Source organism: Lemur catta, chromosome 19 (assembly GCF_020740605.2).
Source record: "Lemur catta isolate mLemCat1 chromosome 19, mLemCat1.pri, whole genome shotgun sequence".
Classification (NCBI taxonomy): Eukaryota; Metazoa; Chordata; class Mammalia; order Primates; family Lemuridae; genus Lemur; species Lemur catta.
The window spans coordinates 33,675,689-33,697,044 of NC_059146.1; the positions used below are offsets into that span (position 1 = coordinate 33,675,689).

A 21,356-nucleotide genomic window follows, 5' to 3' on the forward strand; every position below is an offset into this window, starting at 1 on the left:
GTCTTGCATTTATGATTTATTGGGTTCTAGAGCAATGATCAACTAGGGTTAATTATTCCCCACTACTAAGGCCAGACCTTTCTGAGTGCCATACCCAATGTCCTGTGAATGATAAGTGTTTCCTGTCTGTCCTGTGGGAGCAACCACTGTCCCCAGCCATGTGTAAGCACCTGGCACTGTTCCTGTAACCCTTTTGGATGGTTCTTACTCCTATTTTGGATAATTTCTTCACAAGCGAGTGCTGAGGAGTATTTTGCTGAACACTCAGGGGAACCTTCTGCAGATCTCTGGGGTTCCCTCTGTGAAGATCACACCTGTCTGGTCCTCTGTCCTGCTAGTTCTGTCTTGGTGTCCCCGGGCTCTCAGCTCCCTCGCCGCAAATCAGGGAGTCCACTTGTCTCCACTGCAGTTCCCGCTCCCTGTGCTGTGACCTGGAAATCCCTCCAGGCCGTGAGCTGGGGCAGTTCTAATTCTATTGTTTTATTTTTCTTTTTTCAGGCAGCAGGGGTAAATCTGTTACTCTCTCTTCCCTATATTTTTGAATAATTTTCAAATGTTTTTAAAATGTCCTTTTAAATCTTTTATATCTTTTTATATCTCCTTTTTTTCCCATTCTGATATTTTAATAAGAAAACTACTTCAATATAGGCTTTGGCGTTTTGCTGCCTGGATTTGAGATCTGGTTCCACCTCCTCTAGGCTAGGAAATCTTTGCAAGTTATCAAATTTCTCTGAAAAGTGGGATGATACTAATATCTGGTCACACAGTTGATTTGAGACTCGAATGAGCTTATCTGATGGCATGTGGTGGACTATGGGCATGTGGTCAGTAGATACTCAGTAAACATTATAGAACAGAGAAGGTGAACCTTGATCAGTTCAATGTATCTTGTTCAGTCTTCAACTTGAGTGTTCATGTCCCACTGTCTCAACGGCATGTTTTTCTGTAGATCTGCTCTGGCTGCGGCCATTCTGGCAACGACATTAACTGGGCGGACCGTTGCCATTCCTCAGCCTCGCCAGCGATCCCAGTCTGAGAGTGACACGACCTGCGTTGAAAAGGACAGCTTCATCGAGCCCTATGCCACCTCCTCGGAGCTGAGACTTCGGTAGGGACCGTATCACTGGCTGTGCTTCTCTTGGGTGGCAGCAGCCTGGTCTCTACACGCGTGTGCACGTGCGTATAGTTATGACTAGAGTCTTAGTCACCAGGTTTTCATCACCAGTGTCAAAGGGACACTGTCCAGGGACATTATTGCTCTTGGGTAAGAATTTCCTCCAGAGTGCATCTTGTTAAATTACGACTTCTAAAAGCATTGGTCATTTTTCTGGCAGCACAGAGCCAATGACTTCAGTGTTGCTCTCAGCCCTTAGTCGGATTCTCTGTCACAGCCTGAACAGTGACAGTTGTCTGTCCCTCATCACTCCTCATGTGTCTCTCTGAACATTCATACTAATTTTACCTTCTTTGGCACCTGTATAACCTTTCCTTTCTTCTTTAACATCTTCTCTTTTTTTGCTTGACCTGGGTTTGAGCTGACACAGGACTAGGGGCTTGGGAAGCTTCCATCCCCAGGAAGAGAGAGTTGAGGGGAGCTTAGGGCCCTGCAGGAATCAACTGGGAATAGCTGGAGGGTTGGGGGATGGTCACTGGGGCTGGGATGAGCTTTCCAGACCGAGAAGAGGGAGCATGACAAATGCAAGCAATGGAAGGAGGATGTTTGTACCAAGTTAGCTGGAGGGTGATGTGAGGTGGGGAGGGAGGAGTGGGCGGGGCCAAGCTGGGCTGCCCATGGCATCCTGTTCCCAGGATTGTGTCTCCTTTAGGAGTGGCGAAAAGACACTGATGGCTTTAAGGGGTTCTGGGGTAGGGGTGGAGACACATGAAATTTGCCTTTTTAATTGTCATGTGTATTCAATTTTGTTTTTGTTATTTTAATATACCAAATATTGTATATTTTTTATGTAGGAAAGTCTATCAGTTTTTTCCTTTACAGTTTCTGTCATTGTCAAATTTAGAAAGACCTTCCTACAGAAGCATTATGTGAATACTTAATGTATTTCCTTCTAGGATGCGCTTTTATTTTTGGTTTTTACATTTAAATATTGCCTCCATTTTGAGATGTTATAGTGTAGCCTGTTTTTCTTCTGGTAAGAATTATACTTTGGCCGAATAAGAACTAAAGATGAGGAAGTGATTCTAAAATTCACTGGAAAGGAAAAGTTCGTAAGACTGTCCGAGGAAATATGGAAGGAGGAATGCTAGCCCAGGGGTGGGCTGGAGTAGCCCCATCGTATTTTAAGACGTAGAAGTTAATAGAGGAATTATGACTCGAACATAAATCATAGAAAAATATTCAGTCTCAGTAAGAACTGCAAATTTAGATGGTGGGAATTAAATTGTTTTGGCAAGATTTAGAAAATTATTACCAATGCAGTTGCAGGTTGGAGAAATGATTTGTGAAATGGTTTTGTGCAGTATGTACATGGACACAAAATGTTCATACCCTTTGACTTAACACAACGTATCGTGGTTCGTTTTATAGGATTAATACTAAATACAGAAGAGGTTATCTGCACGTAGATGTTCACTACAAGATCTACTTGATTCCTACCTATTTCTTTCTTCCTTTCTTCCTTCCCTTCTTCCTCTTCCTCCTCCCCCTTTCTTTTTTTTGAGACAAGACCCCATTCTGTCACCCAGGCTAGAGTGCAGTGGCATTATCATAGCTCACTGCAGCCTCAAACTCCCGGGCTCAAGCAATCCCTCCTGCCTCAGCCTCCCAAAGTGCCTGGATTATAGGTGTGAGCCACTATGCCCAGCCTAATAAGTTTTTATAATCAACATTTTAAAGGGTAGGAATCACAGGGCACAGTGGCTCATGCTTGTAATCCTAGCACTTTGGGAGGCTGAGGCAGGAAGATCACTTGAGGCCAGGAGTTTGAGACCTGGGCAACACAGTGAGACCTTGTCTCTGTAAAAAATTTAAAAATTAGCCAGACGCAGTGGTGTGCACCTGTAATACCAGCTACTCGGGAGGCTAAGACAAGACGATTGCTTGGGATCTTGTCTCAAAAAAAAAGAAAATTACTAAGAACAAGACAAGTTGTATATATATGCAGTATTAACTACAAAAAAAAAAAACTAGAAAGAAATTCTGAGTGCACAAAGAGACAAGATAGTAGATGATTTAGTCTTTTAGCTTCTATGTGTTTTGTAACGTATTACGCATTTATGGTGGGGGCTTGGAGGCAGTGCATTTAATACATGTGTATGCATCAATGCCAAGTGTTAAATGCTTTTTGTTTTACTCTTTAATGTTCTAATGCAGACTAAATGGGCAGAGTGAGGTGGGAAGAAGAACTTCTCTGCCGTCCTTTGAAACACTGGGCTATGGGGAAGAAGAGGACGTTGAATCTCAGCTGTCATCCAGCTGCGAGCATTTGGGGGATGTCAGTGCCCAGAAAGAAGAGGGAGGTCGCAGTGATGACATGTATGCCGTGCCACACAGAAATCAGGTGTTTTTCCTATTCCAAAGTGTCTTCTTGACATTGACCTTGATGTTAACTTTCAGTGAATTGTGTAGAGTGCATCTGTAAGGATTTCTTTTCTCTGTTCTGCATGTGATAGCTTTTGCTTTGGGGCTTAATCATTTCCAGTGTGTCCAGCCTCATTTCTATCCGGTTAGACTAAAATTTAACCTCTTTCCTTTATCTTGCAAAGGCAAGACCTTCCAAGACAAAAGATAAACATCTTCCCATTCTTGATGTAGATTTCTATCTGAAGCTTTGTAACTCTGCTCTCTTCTTTGACTCTGAAAGCTAATTTTCCTGTCACTTTTCCAGTACTGATCCACACACTGCACCCTTTCTTCAAAGTCATGCCTGACGGGGAAGATCAGCATGTGTCTCGATAGCGGCTGCCGTTCTGTGCTAACCACGTGTGCGTCTTTGTTCTGCCTCATGTGTGCGTTTCCCTTAGTGGCCTCCGCTAGCTCTGCCAGGGGTTCCTTCGTTGTCCCATCAACGCCAGGGCACCGAGGTACAGAGGGGTTCGGGAAGCTGCATTCCTCCACTGCCAGCTGCTCTACTGATCTTGATTTTGTTTCAAGCCTTGAAACATACATTTATTTTTTGATTATTAGACTTCATCTTTCATGAAATTTTTATCAGTATATTTTAAATTAAGATCAAGAGTATGACTGCAACCTGATAGCAATAATACAAGTGGTTTTCCATGCAAATGTATAAAAGTATTATTTATTAAAAATATAGTACGGGTTCAATTTTCCTTTTAATATCTAAAGTTTTAATTTTTTAAAATTTTTATATTTTTTGAACCAAGGTCTCACTCTGTTGCCCAGGCTACAGTGCAGTGGCATCATCATGGCTCATTGCAACTTCAAACTCCTGGCTCAAGCGATCCTCCTGCCTCAGCACAGCTCAAAGTTTTAATTTTAAAAGACCAATTATCAACATTTTACTATAGATATTTTAAAAGAAGAAAAGGTGTAGCACTACCTAATAAAGATTATTATAGGCCAGGCATGGTGGCTCAGGCCTTTAATCCTTGCACTTTGGGAGGCCGAGGTAGGAGGATTGTTTGAGGTTAGGAGTTCCAGATCAGTCTGAACAACACAGTGAGAACCTGTCTCTACAAAAAAAAAAAAAACAGAAAAATTAGGTGAGTGTGGTGTCACATGATTGGGTACTTCAGAGTCCACTGTGGTTTCCAATATTCTCTATTAGCAAATAAATTCACTTGTGTGATAGATTTACATGTTGTATAGGTGAAAACCTAAAGAGTGACAATAGAACATGATATTTATAACCAGTAGTTAAAATTGAATACATCTTCCTATTCATTACATAGGTGCCATGTGGAACAGGCTTTCACCCCATCAGCTCACTTTGTTTTCAGAGAAATAGGTACACGACTGATACATTAACAGGAACATTTCTGCAGGTTACCAGAAACTATTTCAAAGGTTTTGAAAAGGATGCTAACCATTAATAGGATCTTACATTAGAGGAGTATGACACATTAGGTCCTAAGGCCAGCTGATCTGCAGGAAAGGTGCCAATCCCTGAAGTCGCACATACAGTGCAGTATGTGGTACTGAGCGCTCTTTCCAAGCACTGCATTGCTAAATTCTGAAACAACCATCCAACTTCACAATGAGGAAAGTCATTCATCTTCTTTTTGGTAGTGTTAGCTCTACTTTATTTTGAGAAGTACATGGGTGCTGTCAACTTTGGGCAGAGGGAAAGGAAACCATTTAACCTGGTTTTACTATATTTAACTATATTGCCTTATATGGTCTATTGTGTAGACTATTTAATTCTTAGGGAGAGACTGAAAAGGGAAAATGAAACCAGAGGACTCTGAAATACGCCAGTTATTCCACCGCTGTGTGTCTGTGTGCTAAAAGTTAGCCGTAGGGTAATAAAGTAGATTAGAGCACAAATGCACGATAACCTGGAAATCTTGGGCAAGTTTTTCTTTAATATACGTGGTTTCATTAGATATTAGTAATAAACTTATTTAAAAGAATTAAGGATCTCAGAGAAAAATTAATGTCAATTTTGAAGGCTTTAACATCATTTGTGACTGATATTTAGGCCTCCTGAATTGTTTAAAATGACTATGTTTAGATTTAAAATACAGCAATGCAAATTAAAATTTCAAAGGTGTAACAGATCTCTTTAGTTCTTATTTTATAAAAAGGATAAAACTACATAAAATTATAAATATTAGGGGAACTGCAACATCATCAGAGATTGCATTTTTTATATAGAAAAGTAATATACTTTTACCTACATACATTTAATTAATATAACTACAAATTATATAGTGACTTTTCTGCTGATAAAGACCATAAGACTAATTGTCACAAAAATATTTTTTCTGCAAAAATTAAAGGGATTATATATTAAGAAAATAGAAAAGATTAATCACTAGCAGGTATCCACTGTTGGGAACTGCGTTTTTCCCCAACACCTATCCCACTACCAGCAATGGATATGGTGACAACTGGTGACATAAAAATAAACATTTTGTATTACTTTGAAATAGACAGTGCCAGATGATTTTAGTATTATGAAAAGTGAACATTTATTCTTTCCTGGACATGCCCCAGGAAATTCTGTTATGTTCTCTACATTAATCTGGGCAGGATGATGAGGTTTTGCAGATGGAAGACTTAAAAAAAATACATAAAACATTTAGTACAAATAATTAAAAATGACTTCATGATATATTTTCCAAGAAAAATTACTTTTACGTATTTTGAAATCCTATAAAAACCAGGTACATTGGAAGGGGCTATTTATACGTTGAAAACAAAGTCATTGGTGAATGATAATCAGTTTTAATGGAGTTCATGCAACTATCTTAGTTGGAAAGCTACTGTCCCTAGTCACAAAATTTATGCTCTGACACATTACATATTAAATCACTTCTTAATATAAATTATTTTATATGTGGTGCTGACAAGAGCCCTTGAGAAATGCTACACAAACCGAAGTTTATAGAAATTTTTAAGTGCTAATCTTAAAATACCATACAAAAATGTGTAAATAAAAGGATGCATTAGAGCTGCAGGGTATTATAAGATCAATAACTTGGATTAGGACTAATAATCATCTTTTGTGCATTTTTAAAAATGGTTAGCATAATCTTATAAATTCAAAGTTGAGTTCAGTTAGCATCAGAAGGTGCTAGATGCACTACCACACTTCACAGAACCCCCTGAATGACCCAGAGGTGCTGCGTACCTTCTCGGGGACTTCGGCTGACTTTATGACAGCAAGAGCTCACAGGCAGCCGTATGCAAAAGACTTTACAGTAAGTCTCACCTAGGAGCTGCTCTAGCGTGAAAATGTTTCTCTTTTTGCTGTCAGAAAGGAAAACTACTTTAAAAGAAATTATAAACAATATAAATTCTGAAAGTAAAGCACTATAAAAATTAGTTGTGATATTTTTGGCACAAAGCACTTTTTAAATCCTAGCTAATTTTTGTAAACTATACATCTGGAGTTTTTTTTTTTTTTTTTAAGAGGGTCACCCAGGCTGGAGTGCAGTGGCATTATCATAGCTCACTGCAGCCTGAAGCTCCCGGGCTCAAGCAATCGTCCTGCCTCAGCTTCCTAAGTAGCTAGGACTAGAGGTGCATGCCACCACATTGGGCTGATTTTTAAATTTATTTGTAGAGAGAAGGTCTTGCTATGTTGCCCAGGCTGGTCTTGAACTCCTGGCCTCAAGTGATCCTCCCACCTGGGCTTCCTAAAATGCTGAGATTATAGATGTGAGCCGCAACACCTGGCCTGCAATTTCTCATTTGAAAATAAAAACATATACATAATGTATAAATGGTTTTCCAAATGAATTTATTAGAATCTACATTTCCTTAAAATCTGTACATACTTTGAGTTTACTGCAGTACCAGATATCTGCACGCACACCTCTACATTCTATATTATACAGATAATGCTCACGTAACATTGCCAAAATACACTAATGCAGTCTGGCAAGATTTACAGTTTAACTTTCAGTATTATTTTTTGTAAGTATTCAGATTCAATAGTATTTTCCAGAAGAGCTAAATGGCCAATTTCAGAAAAAGAATGCTTGCTCTCTTCCTTCATCCATAATAGAATCTGTACCAATATATTTAGACATTTCCATATGTTTTCCAGCATTTAAAATTCAGTAAAACCAGGTTTTGATACTTTTACAGCATTCCCTCAAAAATAGCTTTATCTAATAAAAAATTTAAGTCAGTTCTTAGGGCAGTAATTTTTTCCACCAGAGGTCTCACTCTACATTCTGAAAAGCATTGCAAAATCATATTTAAGGCTGTCAGCTTTCAGAGAGCCATTAGGTGCAAAGTCTGCTTTAAAAAAAAACTTGTAACATACCATGATGGCTGGATGGGTTTCTTACTGAATTGCGTAATATGATTCAATTTTTTCCCTCCCTAAAACGTTTTAGGGTATGCTACAGCTGCTGAAAGGATTTCTGTTTTTCTTGGTTCTTTGTTGGGTCTAAGACTGATGACATCGCCACCAGAAACGGTAGTTGAATTGTGAGCCAAGTGACTGCCACCAATTTTTTTTTACCAGTCGGATGCATTAGTTCTGGATCCTCATCTGTTTGTTGTTTGAGTTTTTGAAGACATTTTTTGGCCAAATATTTAAAAACTTCCTCCACATTTAGATCTTCTTTGGCGGATATTCTGTAGAATCTTAACTTCAACCTCTTTGCCAGGGCCTCAGCTTCCTCGTTCTTTATACAAGAATCATCTAAGAGATGGCTCTTGTTTTGCACCAGTACAGTGGGTGTGTCTCCCCCTTCAGCTCCCACTTTCCCTCTCCAACGGGAAATCGCTTCAAAAGACCCCCTGTCTGGAGTGGAAACGGGCACACAAGCGTGGGCTCCTCGGTGGTTGGTCTTTGTGACTGAGTCGAATTTCTCCTGACCTCCGGTGTCCTGTAACATCAGTCTGACGTCTTCGGTGTTAACTTGGATTTGTTGCTCAAAAAAATCGACTCCGGTAGTTTTCTTGTAGTCTTTGGTAAAAATGCCTTTGCAGCGTCGCCGAAGCACTCTTGGTTTTCCCACCGCTCCGTTCCCTACGACCCCGTCTTGAGGGCCACTTCCTATCTTCTTGCCGCATCTCCCTGGTGATGGGACCGGCGCTAACTCCGGGCGCTTAGATCTCGGATCCGGGTCTCTAGCTGTCCCCGCCTGCCCGACCCGCCGCCCGGCTCGCGCCGTCTTTCGCTCTTCTAAGAATCGTGATTTTTAACCACTTTTACTGGAGATCAGGGCTCAGGCCGAGCGGGGAGGTGGCGGTGGCGCAGGGGACTCGGCCCCCTCGCGGACCTGCCGCGCTCCAGTCCTGGTTTCTAAATGGTGCTCCCAGGGTTTGGAAGCTGCATCGTGCCACTTCTTTGACGGCCAGAGATGGTGCCGTAATCTTTTTCCTTTCTCGTTTTCCCACCATTATAGCGTGCTACTCAGTGTCTACAGACAGACTTGCGGCGTGCAGGTACGGCTGTGTTGGCTATGTTTCTGTTGATTATCTTCTGTGTGGGAAAACACAATTTAAAAGGTCTTAGGGGCCGGGGATGGTGGTGCGCGCCTGTGGTCCCCGCTACTTGGAGGCCGAGGCAGGAGGATGACTTGAGCCCGGGAGTTGGAGGTTGCAGTGGGCTGTGATGGTGCCACCGCGGAGCACGACCCTGTCTCAAAAAGTAAATGGTCTTACGGAGCTTATTTTGAGGAATCCTTACGTGAGTATTTCACGAACTGACCGACACTTTCTTAGCATACAAGACTTTCACATGCAGAATGAGGCTTCTCTGTGGCGAGGAGGCCCGGAGCAGGCAGGCGCTGCCCAGAGCCCGAAGGCGGTGCTGGGCAGGGCCCTGGCGCTTGGGGGCTGGATGCGGCCCGCCCCTCCCCCCGCCGTGCCCCGCGCCGCTCCCCGTGCTCCTCCCCGCCGCTCCCCGCCCGATCCCCGCCGCTCGCCGCTCCCCGCTCCCCGCTCCCCGCGCCCTCCCAGCCGCTCTCCGTGCTCCTCCCCGCCGATCCCCGCCGCCCGCCGCTCCCCGAGCCCCCCCCCCCCCCCGCCGCGCCCCGCGCCCCTCCCCCCTCCGCCGTCCTAGCCTGGAGCGTGCTACCGCGCTTCCTGTAGGAGAAAGATTATAGTGGCCTAGACCGTGTCCTTTGTTGCTTGAAGGACAAATATTTTATTTTTTTTTTAGGCAAGTCTGCCTCTAGGACCCATGTACAGTATGAAAATTTGTTTTATTTTAAAATTTGAAAAGTAGAAAATAATACAGTACATTAGTGTTTCCATTCTCCAGAATGAACAAATACTGACCTTTTTTTCTTTAGATTTCTTAGAAATCTAGATAATCCGATAGTAGTGGATTGTCAGAACTTGCTAACATTAGTGTCCCTAAAGTTGGTATATAACCCTCCGCTGCTAAATTTGACTGACTGGCTAAAAAAAAGAAAAAAAAGAAAATGGAAAAGAAAACAAACTGTAACTGATTAGATTGTTGTAACTCATAAACCAGCCTTATATAGACAATGTTATGATCCTACTAAATTTCTTTGTTTTCAACCTGTATGAGCAAGACCATAACTGTTAACTGTGGAGCACTGACCCTGTTCCTTTGGAGTCTGTGTTATCTGAATGGCCATTCTCAGCTTTTCACTTGGGTGAACTCTTTTAAACTTGGGGGCAGGGGGGGATGTTAACGTTAGAGTTGAAATCTGTCTCCCAACCCCACTCCCTCCCTGGAAAGCTGTCTTCTCTCGGATGTGGAGTGCATTCTGGAAGTCTGTGTTTTTATTCTTTTACTATAAATACGTGTAAGTAAACAACTGTAGTACTGTACTTTTAAATTCTATCAATTTAAACCTTACTGATTATTCCGCCTCTTTGCTGTTTCACTCAGCATTGCAGTTCTGAGACCCTTCCATGTTGATTTATCCTCTTGCCTGTCGATGTACACTCAGAGGTGGTTCCTTGCACATGTCTGATACGTGTACCTGTTTGTGGTGGATGACACTAGGTGTTGCCAAATTGTCCTAAAAGCAGTTGTTCTGTTTCGCCTTCCCACCAGCAGCGTAGTGTGCTAGCTTGTGTGTTTCCGTACGTCCCAGTCAGTAGTAAAGCCCTTCTCTATGTAACCCAGCAACTAGAGTTTGAGCTTTAGTAACTGACAGCCATTGAAAGGTTGCATCCTAACGTGCCCATTGTCCTGGCCAAGAGCAGATGTCATGAATGAAAGGTCCCTTAAGCTGGAAAGAGATTTCGGTTTACTAGTTTTTGTCTTTGTCTCTCTTTTTTTGGATGGGGAACCAAGGGGGAAAGCTAGGCAGTTCACATGAGCCATCTCATTTGCTTCACAGCCCTGGGGATGGTTTAAATGGCTTGCCCAAGGTCACCCAGCCCACCTTGCCCAAGGTCACTGCCTTACCTGAGAGAGGCAGGATTCAGACCAGGTGACCAATCTCCCCTGTTTAGAATTAAAATTTGTTTATAGTCTTTGTGCCTTTCAAGAATGTTCTTAAACATAAGGCTTTTTTTTTGAAACTTACCAAATATTCCTAAATTTATAATATGATTAAAATATATGTCTTTGAAAAAGTGGGTGTGTGGCGCATAAAAAGCTGCTTATTTAGTCACTGAGTGGCACCTGCTCTGAAGACGATAGTGCCCGTGGGAGTACATTTTAACTTAAAAAAAAGTGAAACTGCCTTCCCTATATTTATTATAGACATTCTGTAATCTGAGATACATAATTTATAATTTTATCCTTTTTGTGAGGTCATTCATACTACCTTTGAAGCAGTGTCAGAGCTATTAAGGAAATAGACTGGCCCAAATCAGGCAGGTTGGCTCCAGGTCTATACCTCACGCCTCTGTGTTTCCAAGAGCGGCCGGCGCCGGAGCTGCCGGAGCCGTGGTGGGCTGGGCCGCTGCTTCCTCCCCTTCCATCAGCACCCAGCAAGTTTTGTTTTAGTTCCCAAAGGCAATTTGCACAATCAGAAGGATTGGGCAGTTAAAAAAATTCTAAATAAATTAAGCCTTTTAGGGTATGTTTATAGAATAGTATCACAAATTCTTTATGATGTTTTTTAAAAACTTATGATGTTAAGTATGCACAAAAGTACATAAATCACAGGTATATAGCTCAATAAATTTTCATAAAGTAGCCACCGGCCAGATTAAAAAAAGAGGACATTACTGTACCCCGGAAGTCCCCGTTCTTCTCAGTTACCGCTTCCTACAGAGTTGACCATTGTCCTGACTCCAAGATTAGATCTTTAAAAATAACCTTAGATTAATTTTGCCTTTTCTGAAAATTATGTGAATTCAATCAGATGCTATGTATTCTGTGGAGTGTTTGATAGTCTTCATTTATTGGGAGTAGCAAGGGCTGGTTCATTCTTATTGCTGTATAACATTCCATTGTACAACTGTGCTTATTTACTCATTTTACTGATGATGGGTATTTGGTTGTTTCCAGTTTGGGGCTCTTAGGAATAATACCGCTATGAACATTCGCGGGTGCTTTGGTGTGCGCATGTGGGAATGATACGTGTGCGACGACAGGGGACGTGTGTGATCAGCTTCCGTGCTAGTAGATACTGCCAGACGGCTTTCCATACACGGTATCTTCGGGATGCTGTTTGGGTCTTATCAGTTTCACATTTCCGTGATAATAACGAGAAGCTCAAGGTATCTTTGACACGGTAAACAAGGCAGTTTGTTCCTGGAAGACAAAAAGCAAGAGGTCGTTTTTTTTTTCTTCCTTGAAATGATGAGGGAATTGGGAGACCCGTCTGCTGCTCCTGAGCCGGGTCACGTTGGAACCATGTACACTGGACCTAGTGGCCCTAGCAGCCTTAGCTCTTCACTCTGAAATGCCCCTTCTCATGGGCATCTTGCTGGTCCCTGCCACCACCCCCCCTGCCAGGCTTGGGGACAGCCCTTTCATTGCCTGCAGCAAACAGCTAAGCCAAGCTGATCGCAAAAATAAGATTTTTTTTTTTTTAAATCACAAGTCATCAAGCAACAAGAGCAAGGTTTTACTGAAGAAGCAGGGTAGCAGGAGGGAAGCCAACCCAGAGAGCACAGCCGCAGTTCACCATGCAAGACATGCTTCACTGCTCTTCCTCTTGGACAGCCTCTGTCCCCAACTCCCAGACCCCTGCCAGTGGGAATGTCACCACCTCATCAGAGGTGGTCCCATTCTTGGCCCATGGGTCTGTCTAAGGGACAGCTCTGTGGCCCTGCCACCATGTGTGACGCCTACCTAGGAGGTGCTCATAGACAGTAGAGGGGAGGGCTCCATCCCATTAGGAAACAACAGACACGGTGGCCTCACATCGTCAGTGACATCCCACACAGGTGCAGGACGAGAGTTCTCCCAGGGCAGGTGGGCAGTAAGTTAGTAACACAGTGTCAGCATCAAGTGGGACGGGACTGAGTGCTGTGCAGTGAGGGCGGGAGGCGGCCCCTTTCCCTGGGCTGGTCCCTGGCAGGAACAAGGGCAGCCTGGCTGGGAGATGACGCACTCCGTGGCCCAAGCTAACTTGGGTGGTGTCACTTTTGCCACCTGGGCTTTTCCTGAGGCCTGGAAGTGTCATCCTGCCCTTCTGTGTCTCACTAAGGATTCGGAGGGAGGTAGGAAAATAAGATGTTTGAAACTGTTGTTAGGAGGGTATTTTATACAGGTTACATTTATCACATTTGCTCCTTTGTCTTTTGTAACAAAAAGGTGCCATTGTCCCGTGGGGTGGACAGTGAAGACGATGAAAGTACTTCTAATCAGGATGGGTTTCCAGGCTCACCTCTTACACCGTGGCATACCCAACAAAAAGGTAAACAAAACAGAGCACCCATAACTTTTATAAAATGTGACTGCGTTTTGTGGCAATGAATGTTGTTTACTTTTTAGGAAAATATAGCCATTGGACCTCCACACTGTGGCTCCGTGATTTTAACTAGGAATATACTTGGAATTCACTTTTACTGAAGCAAGATGACTGCCTGGCTGTTAGATATCTTTAAAGTACAAGGCGCTCATTTCTGAGTGCCTTTTGTTTGTTCTCTCGGCCACGAGAGGAGAGGAGACTCCAGCTGCGAAGCCCTCCTCGGGAGTGACGAGGGAGGTCGCATGTGTGGTTCACCATGCCGTCCCCGTGCCTGGAGCAGGGCCGGGCCCACAGGGGCTGTCAGGAAAGGTTTGTCTGATGAGTGAGTGCAGGGACACTTGCATATCTTGTTTGGCACAATGAGAGAATTCAGTGCATTACAGCAAAGGGAGGGAGCAGTTTTCAGTTTCCTGTGAGGGGCTTATGTTTGAGAAGTGAGAAGAACCAGGTATGCAGTGGGCAGCTAATAACTGCTTCATTGGGACCCTCCGAGTTGCCTGGGCTCAGGGAAACTTCTATTTAAATCATTTCACAAGGAAAACAGAATACTGGCCTAGTAAACCCTGGGCCAGAAAATACCTATTGGTCAGTTGACATATTTTGAATATTAAATTTATGTAAAAATTATATCTTTTTAAAATTATAGAAGTAATACTTTCTTGCTGTAAAAAAATAAAACTCAAATACAGGAATACATATAAAGCTAAACACACATAACTGTGCTCCCATAGGTGACTACTTGTTAACAATTAAGAGCATATATGTATATAAACTACGTGTTATTTTGTTACCTGCCTTTGTTCATCTCTCGGTACAACCTGAACATCTTCCTGTGTCCCTACGCGTGGACCTCCCCTCCTGCCTCTAACATCCGTGTTGTGAGGCCTGATGTAGCACATGGCCATGAGGGCCTAATCAGGAGACAACCCATGTGGTTCTTTGAACACGGAAAGTCTGATATAAAGGAGTGCCTGCTAAGGGGTAAAGAGAACTCTCCAGAATGCAAGGGTGGCAGACAGGGCTGTCACAGGGCTGTCTCCAGGGCTGACGCAGAGCATCTGAGAAAGAAAGAAACCAGGCCGGGCACGGTGGCTCATGCCTGTAATCCTAGCCCTCTGGGAGGCCGAGGCGGGTGGATCGCTCGAGGTCAGGAGTTCAAGACCAGCCTGAGCGAGACCCCGTCTCTACTAAAAATAGAAAGAAATTATCTGGCCAACGAAAAATATATATATAGAAAAAATTAGCCGCGCATGGTGGCGCATACCTGTAGTCCCAGCTACTCGGGAGGCTGAGGCAGGAGGATCGCTTAAGCCCAGGAGTTTGAGGTTGCTGTGAGCTAGGCTGACGCCACGGCACTCACTCTAGCCCGGGCAACAGAGTGAGACTCTGTCTCAAAAAAAGAAAGAAAGAAACCAGGTGGCTCACGTCTGTAATCCAGCACTGGGGGAGGCAGAGGCAGAGGCAGAGGCAGGAGGATCTCTTGAGGCCAGGAGTTTGAGACCAGCCTCTCCAAAGATAAAAAAAAAAAAAAAAAACAAATCTGGAAGGGCCTCACCCAGACCTGAGGTCCAGACCCCGCTGGAGAGTGTAGCTGTGCCCTGCTGGCTGGCAGCGACATCGGCTGAGGTGCTGAGAGCCTGCCTCTGAGACAGGGTTCCAGGAGAAGCCACCCATGGGGAGGTGCTGCTCATTGCTGGCCACCAGAAAACAAACCAAAGGAAAAAAAGGAAGGAAGGAAGGGGGTGGGTGTGGAATCAGGAGGCAAAGCCCCTGCTCCTCCAGGGCACCAGCAGGCAGTGAGGGTGGACTTGGGGCTGAGAGGCAGTGATCACCCGCACACTTGGGGACACAACCTTGGAGCACAGGCAGTGGTTGGAGGGAGGGATTGCAGCTCATGTGCTTGGTTTGTGGTGGGCATTAAAAGCCAAAGCCTCATACCCCGAGTTCCAATTCAGTGACTCTGGGCGAGGCCTGGAGGTCTGTCCTTTTAACAAGTACCCGGGGAGTCTCATATGAGTGACCTAACACTTCAGGGTCCCTGGCCTTTGGTAGTCTGGTCCTGGACTCTGTCACTTCCAGGGCTTGGCTAAGTTACTCGGTCATTTCCAGGTGACACAAGGCTCAGCTAAGTTACTTAACTCCTCTTCTGCTCAGTCTGAGGGTGTCTCTGTCACACATTGAGTCGCACATGTGAAGCACAACACATTCCACCGATGCTACTGATAGTTATTGTCTAAAGGCTAAAATGTCTGGGCACAGAAGCTCACGCCTGTAATCCCACCGCTGTGGGGGCCATGGCAGGAGGAGCACTTGAGGCCAAGAGTTTGAGACCAACCTGGGCAGCGTAGTGAGACTCCATCTCGACAAATAAGAGGTGGGCATGGTGGCACATGCCTGTCGTCCCAGTTACTGCAGAGGCTGACCCAGGAGGATCTCTTGAGCCCAGGAGTCTGAGGCTTCAGTGAGCTATGATGGCACCACCGCACTCCAGCCTGGGTGACAGAGCAAGACCCTGTCTCCAAAAAAAAATTGTAAATTTTTTCTTGGTGTATCACTGTAAACATTTACTCATCAGAAATGTGTTCAGCACTTGCCACGTGGCAGAGACAACAGAGCCCCAGGCCCGTCCCTTGACACTGCCGTTGTGGGAGGACGTGCAGCCTGCGGACAGTCGTCTGGGTGCTGAGGGGGCCGTGGTGGTGGGGCACAGAGACACCCGCCAGTTAGAGAAGGTGGCAGGGAGAGGAGGTTTCGTGAGGCTGGACCCAGAAGGACATGGCAGGATTTTACCAGGTGACAAACACACGCATGCAGTCAGGGTTGCCCTAGGACATTTGACCAAAAGCAGTTTGGTTAAAAACAGTTGATCAAGACAGATTTTTGGTCAAAAACAAGCTCTTCAGTGATCATTATTCAAGGTTTGGTAATATTGGTAATTTCTGATGAGCACATGAACCAGGAAGCATATTTAGAATTTTGTATGCACCTTTAGCATTTCATTCTGTTTCCTGCATTCCACAGGGCTTTTGCCTTGTTGTTTACACGTGTTCCTCATTTTTATTCAGCCAGTTGTTTCTGTTCTGCAAATTAATAGTAGAAAGTTATAAAAGCAACTCAGATGTCAAGCTTCCCTGCAGCGAAGTGTACAGGCAGACGGGGGCACAGGGTCACCCTCTTCATAGGGCACCTGGATTACAAATGTGTGTGAGACGAGGAACCAGGTGGGATTAGTTTTCTTCTGCGTCACTGAGCAGTTTGCGTCAAGGAACAGCTGTGTTTCTGAGCAAGTTGGATGCTACCTCTAGGAAGGGTCGGCAGAGGAGTCCAGCCCTGGCCCCTCTGGGCGGTCGCAGGCAGACGTGCAGCTGCAGTGCTGGGGACGGGTGTTGGAAAGGTGGGAGGAGCCCGCGTGGGAGGGCTGAGAGTCGCGCCGGGGAGTGGGGCCCTGGTTCCGAAGCCCCCGAGCCACCGTGGGGTTCAGCCATGAGCGCGGCAGGGAGAGGTGAGCGATTCCAGAGCCAGGCTCTGCCTGGCCTGGGACTTGTTGGCCACGTGACCCTGCGGAGTTTGTCCCCGTCCCAGGCCTTGTTTGGCTGCTCTGTGGACGGTGAGTTTCTATGACTGTTCTCTTCTGTCATTGTCATTTCATTATCTGCTTTAAAAGTTTCTCTCTTTTTTTTTAATCAGATAAACACTCTGTACTGAATTTAAAGGTAAGATGATTTTTTAAACATACTGATTTTCTCAGTAAATAGAATTTCCATCATAATTTTTCAACAGATTTTGTAATTTATAAGGAAAAAAAAATCTTCCCTTAAGAGTGCTTTCCTATTGAATATTTCCTTTAAATACTCTTAAAATATGAGAAAACTCCTATTTCCTGTAGTTGAATAACAAAAGCAGTGTAGTAAAGGGTTAGAAACCACTTACATAATTTATAGAATGAATAGACAATTTTAATAACTAATTTGCAAACATGGAAATAGTTCTAGCTTAAGTTTTACATTGTGCGAAGTCATAGGAATTAAAAAAATTAAACATTTCTCAGTAGGGTTAATTTATAACTGTATCTTCTTTTTCAGCAGAAATTAGAAACTTAATATCACACCAACGTGTAAGGAAAAATTAACAAAAGTTCCAAGCCCTCCCTTTCCTCTCAGTTTGGGACTGAGAAGCAGGATCTTATTGACATTCTTTTCTCAGAATTTGAAAATGTGCCTCCCTGCGGTTGACGAGGTCCTTTTTGGGTATCCCAGTGAGAAGAGGCCTGATTGGAGTTTGCTTTGTGCATTTGTGACCTTATCACTTGCTTTTGAACGTGACCTGACAACCTGTCACTCACGAGACCTGTGTGTAAAGACCCAGGCACTGAACTCACAGGCAAAAGGGCAGGAAGAAAGCTCAGACAGGACTTCTCTTACCACTCAGAGAACCCACCAGGAGGGGAAGACCCTCAAGGTTTAAGATTCAGTTATAAGAAACAGTGAGAGCCAGGCGAGGTGCAGTGGCTCACACCTCGGAGGCCGAGGCAGGAGGATCACTTGAGGCCAGGAGTTCAAGACCAGGCTGAGCAAGGGCGAGACCCCATCTCCACAAAAAATAGGAAAATTAGCCAGGCATTGTGGTGTGCCCCTGTAGTCCCAGCTACTCGGGGGCTGAGGCAGGAGGATGGCTTGAGCCCAGGAGTTTGAGGTTGCTGTGAGCTGTGATGATGCCACCGCACTCTAGCCTGGGCAACAGAGGGAGACCCTGTCTCAGGGGAAAAAAGAGAAAAAGAGAAAGAGCCAAAATGAAGGGGAAAAAAAGGGGAAAAAACTATGCTTACAGTCCTGATGTATAATGTGACCCAGCTGCTCAGGCCCACTCTGGGAAGTGCTGAGACTCTTTCTTCTGTTTTTTCTTCTCTAGGATGAAAAACCTCCATTATGTGAAAAACCTCCACCCTCCCCAGGTATTTGCCGTTTGAATTTCATCATGGTCGAAAGCATACTGTTCTAGAGAATGCCCAGAATAATCTCGTCTGAAAATAAGGATCACCTTTTCTTTTTCCTGTAAAGGCTGTTGCTTTTGTCTGGTTACTGGAATTGGGACAAGGTGTTATTCGTTGAACTTTGACTTTTGCTCAGAAGAGAGGGTCTGAACAGTCGGTGGCAGATGTGGGTCCATGTGAGGTGGGCGCGGATCCTGGGGTGAGGCTGGCCCGGGCGTGCTCAGATCCAGGTGGGCGGGTGTGTGCAAACCGGGCTCCGGCAGGGCGAAGGCGGAGCGAGAGGCCCGGAGATGCCTTGTGCGCTGTGCCCTGCACGGTCTGCGGAGCTGCAGCGGCTTTCAGAATGGATTTGATAATTTGTGACTGTTGTGTCTCACATCACTAGTCTGAAAATCTTATTTTCATTCTGTTCTCCACGTCAGGTTGACTTTATTTTCATCGTTTTAATCTCGGTGTTCCCAGTGCCGCATTCTGGGAGACTGCTGGGGCCCTCGCTTCTAGCCCACGGGTTCATTCTTCGTTATATGTGTTTGAACTTATGTCACTATGACATGTTGACTAGCATCGCTCTGAAAATCTTAACTATTCTCATTCCAGTCTTATTTGTGCTGCGGCCCCTTTTTCCCTCTCATTTGACCTTGGTGCTCCTCTTGACTCAGGTATTTGATGGATCTTGGCCATGTGCTCACCTTGGCCCTTGAGAGTCCCCTTGGCACGTCTGGGGATGCTGTTCCCTGTTCGCTCAGGCTGCTTAGAGGGGGAAAGCCAGTGGGGCCGCCAGGTCGTGCACACAGCCTGCCTCCGGTGACTGCTGGGGACAGGCAGGATGTGTGGCCAGCCAGGGGCCGTGGGTGCCCCCTTCCTCCTGGCTTTCTGTGGCCCCTGGCCTGGCCTGCTTCTCTCACCCCAGGGCCTGTACGGACTGCCTGCACGCATCTCTGCTGTCACTGCCTGGCCAGGGCAGGTTGACCCTTGCTACTCCCACTCTGGTGCTCTAACTGGATGCCTCTTCAGTTCTTTGTAGGCCACTTTGTGTCCCTACCCCTACCAGAGCAAGGCGTACCCCTGGAGCCACTCCCGCTCTGGTACCTGCCCTCTGGCGCATCTTAGGCTGTGGCCCCTGTCTTCAATCTCATCTCGACTGTTTCTCTCTGCATTTCCTCTCCGTTCCCTTCCTGCTTTCCGTGTAGCTGTGGAGTTGCTCCTTTCTCAGCCTCTCCTTTCGTGTTCTAGGATGGGGTATGTGTGTGTCGGGCTGGGCCGGCCCTCTGGAGCCGCAGCCCCCTGCCCCCGTCTGCAGTGCCAGAGCTCTGCTCCTGCCTCGCCGCAGCTGGGAGGCCCGCCCTGGCCGGCCCACTGGGTTCTCAGCTCCTTTGGCCTCCCTGAGTGGATCTCGCTGCAGAACACCACTCTGTTCTCCAGGAACCTTCCATGCTGTTCCTTCTTAAGCTCTGCTGTGACCTCTTTCTCCTCTCCCTGGTCCCCTCAGACGCTGCCCACGTGCTCATGGCTGGTCAGGGTCGCCTGCGGAGGCTGCTTGTGGAGCTCTGGGCCTGTGTCCTAACCTGAGCCTGCCTCCTGTCTTCCTTAGTGCCCACACCTGCTTGTCACACTGTGCTGCTTGTCCGGCTGAGCGTGTCCCTAACACAGACCCGGGCGGTCGTCCCGGATTGGCTTCGCTCCTGCTGCCCGAGGGCTGCCTCTTCATCCGCACTCCTCTGCCTCCGAGGCCTGCTGGCTCCCGGGCTCCGCAGGGTGAACCCTCCACTCCGTGTCACGTCGCAAAGTGCAAGGGCCCCTCCGGCTCCCACCGCCCGCCGGACCTGCCGGAGCCGCCGGACCGCTCGGTCTTTCCCGTACAAGCCGTTCCCTTTCCAGGGCCTAACGTGAAGTCATTGCTCACATGGTTTTTGGAATAAAGTCTCGTGATTTTTCTGTAAAATTATAAATATCGATTAACATTTTTACACTTTACCCCTGTGCCTTTTCAGATATAACTGGTAGAGCACGTCAAAGATGTATGGAACTAACCAAAGAAAAGTTTGAGGAATTAAAAGAGGAAAATTTGCGCCTAAACAATACAAATCAAACCCTTACCCTTGAACTAAATGTCATGAGGCAAGCAATGAAAGAACTCCAAGTAAAACTTAAGAGAATGGAAAAACAGAAGGAAAAGCTAAAAGAGGTTGAGAAAGCATCGTCGCAGGAAGGTGGGGACAAGTGCACGGTGCTTTCATTAAAGGAACAAGCAGGACTTCCTTCATTTTATTATTTATTTGGAGGGTTAATGTTTTATGTTGGTGATACTTGATATTTAAATTGGTGATATTTTATTGTAATATTAAGTTTCTTTCATTAATATTCTTATGCTTGTTGAAATTTGATTTCATTTGCTATATCATTATTATGCTAAAGGAATTGTAATACTTCTTTTGGAACTTGATGCTTAGCATAGTATCTTACCTATATATTTCATATCAGTTTTTATCTCCATGAGGGCATATAAAAGTACCTCTTTCACTATATACTTACCAATGATGAGAATTATATTTTCTTTGCTAATTTGATAGGTTAAGAAAGGGAAGAAATATTTTGGTTTGTATTTCTTTTATTATTGTTGAGCTTGGATATTTTTTCATATTCTTGCAGATCATTTTCTTTCATAATGTTGCCCACTTTAAATTGAGACACTTACTGATTTGTAGGAACTCTTTACATTTTAAGGAGTTCAGCCCTTTGTCATGTGGGTAATATTTTCTTGGTTTGTTGATAATTTCGCTAAACCGATAAGTTGTTTTTCTTCTAAGACTTATGCCCTTGGTGTCAAGTCTTTTTTAACTCTAAGGTTATGTAAATATTTACCAGTATTTTCTCTATACCTTTTTCTATTTATATAAAACTAATA

The 21,356-nt window shown here is 44.9% G+C and overlaps 1 protein-coding gene across 2 annotated transcripts in view; it reads left to right on the forward strand.

Annotated features, from left to right (window-relative positions):
- The window catches only part of CEP89 (centrosomal protein 89), a 53,491-nt gene that overhangs the window by 5,658 nt on the left and 26,477 nt on the right, over positions 1-21,356 (forward strand). Inside the window, exons 3-8 of one of the 2 annotated variants that reach the window (XM_045531905.1) lie at positions 950-1,108; positions 3,332-3,518; positions 13,305-13,407; positions 17,149-17,174; positions 18,370-18,412; positions 20,443-20,661. In XM_045531905.1, the coding sequence (XP_045387861.1) occupies positions 950-1,108; positions 3,332-3,518; positions 13,305-13,407; positions 17,149-17,174; positions 18,370-18,412; positions 20,443-20,661 (737 nt within the window). Of the gene's footprint in view, positions 1-949; positions 1,177-3,331; positions 3,519-13,304; positions 13,408-17,148; positions 17,175-18,369; positions 18,413-20,442; positions 20,662-21,356 lie in introns of those variants that run through there. The other variant, XM_045531906.1, reaches the window with a different exon arrangement.